Genomic DNA, 12,208 nt, shown 5'->3' on the forward strand with positions numbered 1-12,208 from the left:
TAAGGTGTATGGTCGATGAAAGAATGGAAGACCTTCAATGAGATATATTGACATGGTGGCTATGATGATGGAAGAGATCCATATTTGTACCCATTTCAAAGAAAGATGATCCCACAGAATGTGGAAATTATCAAACAATATCATTTGTATTGCATGCAATTAAAATCTTACTGAAGATAATTCAAAACCAGTTGCAGCAATATATTGACAGAGAACTTCCAGAAATGCAAGCTGGATTCAGAAGAGGATGTGGAATGAGGGATACCAATGTTGATTTCAGGTGGGTTTGGCTCAAAGCAAAGAATACCAGAAAGATGTTTACTTATGTTTTATTGACTATGCAAAGGCATTTGATTGTGTGGACCATGACAAATTGTGGATAACATTGAGAAGAATGGGAATTCCAGAACCCTTAATTGTACTCATGAGGAAGCTGTACATATACCAGGAGGCTGTCGTTGAAAGAGAACAAGGGGACACTGCATGGTTTAAAATCAAGAAGGTAGTGCATCAGGGTTATATACTCTCACCATGCTTATTTAATCTATATGTTGAGCAAATAGTCCGAGAAACTGGACTATAAGAAGAACATCATGGCATCAGGATTGGAAGAAGAATCATTAACAATCTGCGATATGCTAACGACCCAACTTTGCTTGCTGAAAGTGAAGATGACTTGAAGCACTTACTGATGAAGATTAAAGAACACAGTCTGCAATATGGATTACATCTCAATATAAAGAAAACAAAAATCCTCACAACTGGATCTATAAGCAGCATGATGATAAATGGAGAAAAGATTGAAGTTGTCAAAAACTTCATATTGCTTGGTTCTACAATTGACACCACTGGAATCTGCAGTCAGGATATCAGACGACATATAAGTTAGCTGCAAAGGATCTCTTTCAAGTGCTGAAGAACTAGGATGTCTCCTTGAGGACTAAGGTGCACCTGAAACAAGCCATGATATTTTCAATCACCTCATATACATGTGAGAGCTGGACAATGAATAAGGAAGACCAGAGAATTGATGCGTTTGAGTTGTGGTGCTGGTGAAGAATACTGAAAGTACTATGGACTGTTAAAAGAATTAGCAGATCTGTCCTGGAGGAAGTTCAGCCGGAATGCTCCTTGGAAACAACAATGGCCAGACTTCATCTCACATACTTTGGTCATGTTGTCAGAAGGGATCATTCCCTGGAGAAGGATGGGTAGATGAAGGCGGGGAAGGCCCTCAAGGAAATGGATTGACATAGTGGCTGTGGCGATGGGCTCAAGCATAGCAAGGATTGTGGTTCTGGCATGGGACCAGGCAGTGTTTCGTTCTGCTGTGTATAGGGTCGTTATGAGTAGGAAATGACTCGATGGCATCTGTCAACAATTACTTCAAAAATAAGTACTACATAGTATAAAATTGGCCACACATTCCTTGATTACGTTAAAAACAGTGCAGATAGTAGAGAGTTGTATTTGTTTTCCTTTTGACTCTTTGTGGGAAAACAAGGCTACTTTGTTTCATGAAGTGGTACGGCTATACTTTACTGCTTTTCTTAATCTAGCTTTCTCTTAGTGACCACTCTTTAATTCTTGGTTTTCAGAGTCATAGTAGACATTATAGGTGCTCTGGTGGTGCAATGGTTAGAGCATTCTGCTGCTAACCAAAAGGACTGTTCGACCCCTCCTGCTGGTTTGTGGAATAAAGATGAAGCAATTTGTTTCTGTAAAGATTTACAGCTTCAGAGACCCTATAGGCAGTTCTACTCTGTCCTATAGGGCCGCTGTGAGCTAGAATTGACTTGGTGGCAATGGGTTTGGGTTCTGGTTGGTTTGATGGACATTCTCAGTGTCTTTTGAAATGTTTATTGAAATTTTGCAGTAAGCTTTATAAGGATTTACTATTTACAAAAATTTTTAATCCCATGTTTAAAATAATCTGGTCATTGACAAAATAGGTATAGAGGTTTAAGGAGAACCTAGGAAAACTGTCTTGCCTTGTTAACTGTCTTGAATGCTGATGTTCCTAATCTCTTTATAAGTATTAATATGTCTTATGCTTTTTATATACTCTCCAATTATTACATTTTAGTTGGTTTATATTGGACTGCAAATCAGGCTACCTTAAGTATGGTCCATGATGTGATACACTTCGTCTATGTGCAGTGTTGCAAATTAATTTTGAAGGTAAAAAGAAAATAATAATTAACTATATTATTTTTGACAAGTTACTAAGCCTCTGCCTTGGATTCTTATTTACAAAACTAGGGGATAATCTATAATAGCTTTAAATTATTTTGTAGGTATTCAGTTTCTTGGTATTGTAAAATCAATCAACATATAGGTAATTTTGACTTTGTGTACCATAATGATGTCACAAAAAAGCTATTGCTGTATTATAATTTCCTGAAGGCCTTAATTTATCTGCCATTGACTATCCAATTTGAATTCTACTTTCTACATGATTTCATTTCTAACAAATTCCAGCTTATAAAGATTAATGCTTTTTTTTTTTTTTTTGGAGAAACATTTTCAGTTATAGAATATTTTGCAATCAGTAGCAGTGATTAAAAATAGTGTTCTTCTGGTGACAGCATTCTTCTACCATAGGTAGCTGACATTGATGGATCTTTTTCACTCCATATTTCAGTAAGAGTGCCCTAGGTTAGATACAATTTTTCAGACTTATAAGAGAATAGGAGAACCAAAACCTTGTGACCATGAGCTATATTCAGAGGAAAAGAAGTTTTATGATCTATAAGACTATTCCCTCTGGTACTTGACCTTATTGCGAAGTATGAGTGATGAGTACTCTGAGAAATGCCTCATTTCTCTTATTGGAGGGATACATGGACCTCTCCTTTCTATGGCTCTAGGATGCTATAGAAAGAAAAAGTTATCAAACTCATATCACTTAATTTTGAAGGAATAGTATATATTTCAAGCAGGAGAAAAAGGATGAGCAAAGGTAAGGAAACATTAAATTTAATCCCTTTTCTTAATCAGAAAAATAATGTTATCTTTCATAATATGCTTTCAATAATATCTCAGTGACCAAACTTACATTATAAGGCTGCTCCAAGCTTCAAAGGAACCTGGGAAAGTTTTTCTAAAAAATAAACTTTATTGATTTATAATTTACATTTAATAAAATTCACACTTTTTATGTATGCAGATCTATTATCTTTAACAAATGTATACACACATGTAATCACTACTCCAATCAATATATAGAATATGTGCATCTTTAGGAGGCAACTTTAAGCATTTCACCATGTCAAAAAAAACTAAGATTCTGTTAGGAAGAAGAGAAATGATATTAAGTAGGCAATAGGCAGTGTCTGTCACATGGATGTTAAATATAGATGTACTTAAATAATAGTTTGGAAAAGGAAAAAGGTAGAAGACTTCAGGCATAGTAAATCTAACTAATAATGTGAACTTGGCTAGTCTTCCAGATCTTTTTATGTTTCAATTTATTGGGGGGCAGGGGCCTTTAAAAAAGCTCTTGAATGTATCAAATATTTTTGTGAGGACTAAATGAGATACTTTTTGTGAAGGTATATTAAGATCTTTAAGGCCCTACTCAAATGTAAAAAATTATCTTTTATTTTTCTCATGATCAAAGCCTTTTCCTTTTGAAAATGACGATGAACTTGACTTACTAGCCTAAAATATCACAGTTGCATAGTTAAAACATACTTATAAAATATACTAATTATTTAATCTATTAATGGTCTGTAAATCATGGCAATAAGCAGTTCAAGGCAGGGTTATTCCAACTTATATCGCTATCAATTGGATAAAAATAACATTAAGTGTGTAATTTCTCAAAACATCAGAATATTGTGTATATTTTTGACTAACAAATTCTAGCTGATTTCCCATTTATGGTATCATACTTTGAAAAATAAATCTTGAAATTCTTTTATTCAATGTGAAATACTAATTTTATTTTGAGAAACTGTACTCTTGGCAAAATCAAGTAATGTTGATTTTTTTGGAGTATTTTAGAACACTATTTGTTCTTTACTTTAGAGTTGACCAGTTGGAATCAGTTATAAAAGGTTAAATAAAAATCTATTGTGAATACTGCATTGTCAGTGATTACAAACATCAATCTATGGATAAATAGATAGGTAGACAAGCTGAATGATCAAGTATGTCTAGGCAAAAGGAAATATATCCATGATCATATTTAAGGTTGGCAGACAATATTTCTACATATGTATTTGTATGTGCTGTAAGAATATCTAAATGTATAATTGAGCAAACAAGGGGCAAAGTTATAACTTCTTGGCTACAGCACCAATCCTGAGGGAGTGAGTAGTTGGACCTGTGGCCTCGGGGCCATGATCTTAGGGGACATGAAGGTCAATTGGCATAACATAATACACAAAAACATTGTTCTATATCCTACTTTGGTGAGTAGCGACTGGAGTCTTACAAGCTTGCAAGTGGTCATCTGGATGCAACTATGGGTCTCTACTCATCCAGAGCAAAGAAGAATGAAGAAAACCAAAGACACATGGAAACAATTAGTCCAAGGGACTAACAGACCATGTGATACTCAGGCTATATGATCATGAGATCAGAAGAACTGGATGGTGCCTGGCTACCATTGTCAATCCCTCAGAAAGAATCAGTGCAGGAGATCCAGGATAGAGTGGGAGAACAATGTGGAACAAAACTCAAAATCATTTAAAATAAAAGGCAAGTTTTGCTTGTGTGATAGAACCTTCAGGTCTGGAACTGAACTCACTCCTGTGGCTTCCAGCCAAACAATAGACAAGCATATAGGGTGAACATTTTTATCAGGTAGGTATACATAGAGTAATCAACCGTGGGAGAACAGAAGGGCAGTGTTTGAACAGGGAGATAGCGTGGGGGGTGAGAGTGCAAAATGGAAAATGGAAAATGAGTTTGCTCTGTAAACTTTCACCTAAATCACAATAAAAATTAAAACAAACAAACAAAAAAACCTATTGTGAGATTTTGGGGGCACTTTGTAGAGCTAGAGCCCTTGATTGGTTACCATACAGGTTCTGTGAACAAATGTGATTGTTTGTAGTATTTATTACTCTGAGAAGTTTATCAGAATACTAATCCAAACCAAACAGCTTACAAAACATGGCCCTTAGACTGTTATCATAATCATTGTCAGTCAGTACTGGTATTTATTGAAAATGAATATATCTGGTAATGCAGGACACTCATTTCCTCTGGCCTTTAGATTTATTTTTTCATTTTAAAATTAATTTTCATTATTTTCTCATAACATCTTGGTCATTTTGTTCATAAAATTTTCAGGTTGGACTCAGCATTGGCTTTGTTGGTCCTTGGGGAGGCTGCCAAATTAAACATGGCCTGCTTGAAAACTTTAATGGATCTAGTAAGAGATTTTATTTCAAGTATAATGTCTGCTCAGAATCAGGTAAGAGAATTACCAATTTAGCTGAAAAGAGGCCTGGCTAGAAACAAAATTGCTACAACTATATCCACTCTTCACTTTTTCCCATGGCTAGATTCCAAAGATCTTGTCATTGTGCAAAACTGATGTTATTTGAAAACAGAGGATGACCACACTTGTTCACAAAATGGAGAATGACTACATCATTACATAACTTCCAAACCACTGAGAATCATGGCCCAGCCAAGTTGACACAAAACCTTAATCATGGCCAGTGTTACTCTTGCCTCATTCCTTGCCATTCATTACTGCCGGATGTACATTGTTATTGTGCTAAATAGTTAGAAGTAGATTTATTACTATTGTCATAAATGCAAAATATTGGGTAACAAAGTAATTAGTAAATGAGGAGTCCAAACCAAAACCAAACTTGTTGCCATTGAGTCAATTCTGGCTAATAGCAACCTGACAGGAGAGAGTTAACCTGCCCCATAGGTTTCCAAGGCTGTAATCTTTATAGGCCTCATACTTGACTGCTAACCAGAAGGCTGGTGGTTCAAACCCTCCAGCCACTCCTCAGAAGGAAGGTTGGGCAATCTACTTCCGTAGTGATACCACCTCAGAAATCCAAGGAGGGTCGCTATGAGTAGGTCGACTCAATGGCACATAACAACAACAACATGCATGCAAAAGCTGCATAATGAATAAGAAAGACTGATGAAGAATTTATGTCTTTCAATTATAGTGTTGGAGAAAAATATTAAATATACTGTAGACAGCCAGAAAAATGAACAAATCTGTCTTGGACAAAGGACAGCCAGAATGCTCCTTAGAAGTGAGGACAGTGAGACTTCGTCACACATGCTTGGAAGATGTTATTAGGAGGAATGTTCTTGGAGAAGAACATACTTGGTAAAATAGAGGGTCAGCGAAAAAGAGGACACACTGACTTCAACAATGGGCCATAAAAAGCAATGGTTGTGAATATGGCACAGGACCAGACAGTGTTTGATTTTATTGCACAAAGTGTCAGTATGAGTCAGAACTGATTCAATGACACCTAACAACAACAGTCTTTATGGAAGCAGCCTGCCACATTTTTTTCCAGCAGAGTGGCTGGTGGGTGTGAAGAGCCAAACTTGTGATTAACAACCAAGCATTTAACCACTATGTCACCAGTATTCCTCAAGTGAGGTGTAAGTGTACCTAAATCGTCTATCATGTTAGGGCACATGATGATCATAACTTTATAATAAGATTTAAATTGTATATAAGGTAAGTGCATAGTATAGAAATTTAAAACAACAAAAAAATATTTTTATAAGAAAATTTAACTTTCAGTCCCAGTTTGTATATAGCTTTCTTCTACTTTATAAAATAATTTATATTATAAACATTTTTCATTGCATTAAATGTTACTAAAAGTATTTTTAATGGGATTGAGATAATTTATTTTGCCATTTCTCTGTTGTAGAACATTGAGTTTGTTTCTCATTTTCAGAGCTAATTACAAATAACTGGTATCCTCATACATAAAGATTTTTATCTGCATTTCTGATTATCTCTTTAGAATAGATTCATAAAATCAAATTACTTAGTGGAAGACTATTAACTTTCTTATAAGGTTCTTACAATATCTTCAGAAGATATTATTTTCTTACATTTCTATGAAAAATATATAAAGTTGCCATATACTAGAACTGATTTTTATCAAACAGATTCTTTTTCAATTTAATATGGAAAATAGTATTTCATTGGATTAATTCACATTCCATGGATTACTAATGAAGTAGAAAAGTTGTTATATACTAACTAGCTATTTATAGTCTTCATTCTTTGCACTGAATTTTTATGGAAAATATTCACAGAAAACCTAATTTTTAATGAGTACCTTTTAGAAATATTAGTTTATTACAATTTTTAGCAGCTCCATAAAATTTGGGTATATTTCTTGTTATAAGTACATGATATAATTTTTAATTATGGTAGAGTATACTTTAATTATTTAAGAGCTATATTCTTATTTCAGGAAGAAGGCTACAAAGGCAATGATTTTTCCTGGGCCTGGAACATAGTCTACACATATGTAACAATTATTGCAGAAATCTGCTTATATGCAGCCACTTCTAGATTGCGTAAAACTGTTTTCCTTGGTTTCTGTGGCTGTAAAAGTTCACACAAAAATATTTTAGCCATAGACATCAAATCAGAAGATGAGCCAATATTAAAGGAAGCAAGTATTTTAGGTCTTTTGAAATATTTCTCTTCAAAAATATCAGAAAACTGTAAGTAAATTTTTGTTTTCAATGTAATGAGTAGTATTTTTTTAAAGTTCTTATTTGCATATAGTAATAAGCCTTTTTTAAAAATTAAGTTTTCTGAGTGGGAAATAATTTTAAATTTAATAAGACATCCTAAAAATTAAAAAAAATATTTTTATAACAAAATTTTAAAAATAATTTTAAATCCACTGAAATGTAAACTAAGTTCAGTTGATTTATGGTTCAAATTATATTCCTTGAAAACAAGGGATGACCTTAGGAAAATCATGAAAAATGAAATTTCCTTTTTCTTAAATTTTGGTTTTTTTCTCCATAAGGACTTTTCCTCTCCCCTTTTTTCTATAGTCCTATATTATTTCCCTCTTGTTCTCTTTCTACCTAGATGCTTTCCCTGAAAATTTTCACTCAAATATCATGTTACTTTCTTTACACTTGCTAAATATCACAGAAAATAGTTCAAAGGTTAGTATTATCTGCTGGCTTTCTCAGCACTGATTACTAGCGTGGATGGGTCCGCATTTTTGGAAAGTGATATAAGGAATCTGGAGCTGCTGCTTTGCTTAACTGAAATTTTTTTCTCATAATTTTATGTTCAAGTAAATAATTACTTTTTTTTTTTTAGAGTGAAAGAACAAGCTCAGGAGTCACACAAGCCTGTAGTTTAAATCTATCACTGGTATCTCAGAATCTTAGGTGAATGTTTTTAATCTTGCAAAGACTTGCTTTCTTTACCTAATAATCATGATAAGAATATTATCAATATCATAGAGTTTTTGTATGGAAACATAAACACTTAGCATAGTACCCTGTGCATACTAAATTTCCAGTTAATGTTAATAGATATTATGGGTAGTAATGTAGCTATGAATGTTATTATTACAATAAGAAAACATCATTTAGTGGGAAGGATAAATTTTTCTGATATTTATTTCTATGTAGAGTATACATCCTGGGAATCCCTAATATATTCACATATAAAGATATAAACAGTACTGAAAAACATTCAAAAATTGTATCATTGAAGGAATCAAACAGTGTTCTTATTAAAGATTTATATGAATTTTTAATATGAAGAAACAATTTAAATCATAGTTTTGTGAAGTCATTGTTACGGGACATTAAAAACTTTCATGAAGGTAATTTCTTGGTGACTTTACCAAATATAGGAGTAGAACTTGAAGAATCTAGATTGGTTGGTTACTTAATATGTTCCTTTTTCACTCTGAAGATCTTGCATCAGACAAGATTTTCTTAGAGTCAAATGTCTACTAATTCAAGAATGAGGTCTCTTGCCAGTAACTGAAGGGTTAATTTTTGGTGATTTTTGTATAATATTGATTGGATTCAAACTTGAAGAGGTCTGACTTACATTTTTCCTTTTATAAATAACCATCCTACATACTTTCCACTGGAGTTGAGCTGTAAATATGTTTGAGTATTTTCATATGTCTGAAACATGAAAGTTTTCACCTAGAAGAGATGATTTTGAGCTGGAAATATATGAGGAAAGGGTTAAAGTATAATTTTCCTAAACATACCGAAATTTTGCTTTGTTGTTAGTTGCTATTGAGTCAATTTTGAATCACAGTGACCCCATGTGTCATAGAATAGAACTCCATTGCTTGGTTGCAATCTTAGTAGAAGCAGATAGCTAGGCCTTTTCTTCTCTGGTAGTGCTGGGTGGGTTTGAATGTTGAGGTTAGCAGTCCACTGTAAACCAATCCCGGCTGAAATTCTGGTTTTCATGAACAGTTTTCCTTGATGGTTTATAGAGGACAAGAATGGCTAATGCTTATTGAGCACCTACTATGCACTTAACACATACTAATTCATTAAACATTATAACAAAATTAAATCATAGATATGCCTATTATTCATATTATTGGAGGAAGACTCATTGACAACCTGCAAAACACTGATGACACAATTTTGCTTGCTGAAAGTGAGGATGACTTGATGCACTCACTGATGAAGATTGAAGACTACAGTCTGCAGTATGGATTGCACCTCAATATAAAGAAAGCAAAAATCCTCACAAATGAACCTATAAACAGAATGATGATAAATGGAGAAAAGATTGAAGTTGTCAAAGATTTTACATTGCTAGGTTCTACAATCGATGCCAATGGAAGCAGCCGTCAGGATATCAGATGACATATAGCACTGGGCAAATCGGCTGCAAAGGACCTCTTTCAAGTGCTGAAGAGCAAAGATGTCTGCTTGAGGACTAAGGTGCGCCTGACCATGATATTTTCATTCGCCTCATATGTAAGTCAGAGCTACACAATGAATAAAGAAGACCGAAGAAGAATTGATGCTTTTGAGATAGGGTGCTGGCAAAGAATGCTGAAGGTACCATGGACTGCTAAAAGAACTAATAATAAATCTGTCCTGGAGGAAGTGCAGCCAGAATGCTCCTTGGAAGTGAGAATGGCCAGACTTCGTCTCACCTACTTTGGTCATGTCAGTAGGGACCATTCCCTGGAGAAGGATGTCATGCTTGGTAAGGGGGAGGGTCCATGAAAGAGGGGAAGGCTCTCAACGAGATGGATTGACACAGTGCTCCGGCAATTGGCTCAGGTGTAACAGAGATTGCAGAGCTGGTGTGCAGCTGGGTGGTATTTTATTCTGCTGTCCAATAGGGTCGCTATGAGTGGGAGACGACTCCACAGCACCTAACAACAGTAACATTAATATTACTGCCATTTCATATATAAGAAAACTGAGGCACTAAGAACTTATTTGCCCAAGGGAAATACAGTTAGATAATGGTAGATCTGGTGGCATAGTGTCTAAGGCATTTTACTTCTAACCAGAAGGCTGGTGGCTTAAACCCTCCTTCGAAGACTAGGCATTCTAATTCCATAGAGATACCACCTCGGAAACCTAAGGAGGGATTGCTATGAGTCAGAATTGACTTGATGACAATGAGTATTTTTAGTTTTCATGGTAGATCAGAGCCTTAATTAACCCAGGCAGTCTAGCTTCAGAGTCCAAATTGGTAACAATCTTGCTATACTGAATTTACTAGGTGATGTATTGAGTGGAAATCTTTAGAATTATGCATTTATATGTTGCAGAATGTGAAAAAGATGACTTTGAGAAATTTTCTCTGACAGTCATTAACCTACAGAAGTGTTTGTGAAACCATGGTCACAGATCATCTGGGGTCCTTATTTACAATGCAGACTCCTAGGCCTTGTTCTAGAACTACTGAGCAGACATTCTTAGATAAATAAATAAAGTTGAATCCAAGAATCTATTATTGAACCACTTTCCATATTATACTTTGAGGAAAATCTAACTTATAAGGGAGGAGGTCAGCAGAAAATAACGAAGGCAAATGAAGACACTGGGAGGAACACAAGATTTAAAAACAACAAAAGTAAATAGTACTGCATACACGATCTTGCAATAATAGTAGTAACAATAATGTACAAGTCGATACATAGATAGACATGCAAACTGAACAGGTATGGGAAGGTGAATGGAACTATACCCAAGAATATATATAGGTCTGACAGAGGAATGTTCCTACATATGTATTTGTATGTGCTGTAAATATATTCATGAATGTAGTAGAACATACATGGGACAAAGTTATGAAAACCTCTTAGCCTTAATGAAAAACCTTGAGGGAATGATTTGCTAGGCCTGGAGACTCAAGACCATAGTCTCAGGAGACATCAAAGTCAATTGGGATAGCACAGTCCACAAAGACTTTTTTTTTTAAAAATACATTTTATTGAAATATAATTTATGTACAGTGAAATACATAAAACTAAAGTCACAAGGGTCAATGTTTTATTTATTTATTTTGCAGTGTTCCCTCCCCATCTCTCCTATCCCTGGCAACCAACAAAGAAAGTTTCCCTCCATATATAAACCTTTTCTTGACCCTTCACAACAACAAACTAATAGTATATTTGTCCTTCTGTGATTGATTTATTTCATTCAGCACAATGTCCTCCAAGTTCATTCATGTTATGCAGTGTTTTGCAGACTCTACATTATTCTTTAGTGCTGCATATCATTCTATTGTGTATATGTACCATAGTTTTGTCAGTCACTCTCCTACTGATGGGCACATTGGTTGTTCCCATCTTTTTGCTATTGTAAATAATGCTGCAATGAACATGAGTGTGCATATATCTGTTCCTATCCTGGCTCTCACCTCTCTAGGATACATACCTTGTAATGGGATTGCTGGGTCAAATGGTATCTCCAATTCTAGATTTCTAAGGAATTGCCATAATACTTTCCACAGTGGTTGTATCACTTTACAGTCCCACCAGCATTGTATGAGAGTCCCAATCTCTCCACATTTCCACCAGCATTTCTTATGTTCTGTCTTGTTGAACCTTGCCATCAGTGCTGGAGTGAGATGGTATCTCATTGTTGTTTTGATTTGCATCTCTCTGATGTCCAATGATCATGAGCATCTCTTCATGTATTTCCTGGCCACCTGAATATCTTCCTTGGTGAAGTGTCTATTCATGTCTTCTGCCTATTTTTCAATTGG

At 34.8% G+C, this 12,208-nt stretch overlaps 1 protein-coding gene across 1 annotated transcript in view; it reads left to right on the plus strand.

The window, feature by feature from the left end:
- Positions 1 to 12,208, plus strand: part of TMEM232 (transmembrane protein 232) — a 438,880-nt gene that overhangs the window by 87,554 nt on the left and 339,118 nt on the right. The window contains exons 8-9 of the mRNA XM_007947598.1: positions 5,305 to 5,428; positions 7,434 to 7,689. Coding sequence (XP_007945789.1) covers positions 5,305 to 5,428; positions 7,434 to 7,689 — 380 coding nt within the window. The remainder of the gene's footprint in view (positions 1 to 5,304; positions 5,429 to 7,433; positions 7,690 to 12,208) is intronic.

The sequence above is a fragment of the Orycteropus afer genome, unplaced genomic scaffold, assembly GCF_000298275.1.
Source record: "Orycteropus afer afer isolate SDZICR_OR568_19922 unplaced genomic scaffold, OryAfe1.0 scaffold00191, whole genome shotgun sequence".
Taxonomy (NCBI): domain Eukaryota; kingdom Metazoa; phylum Chordata; class Mammalia; order Tubulidentata; family Orycteropodidae; genus Orycteropus; species Orycteropus afer.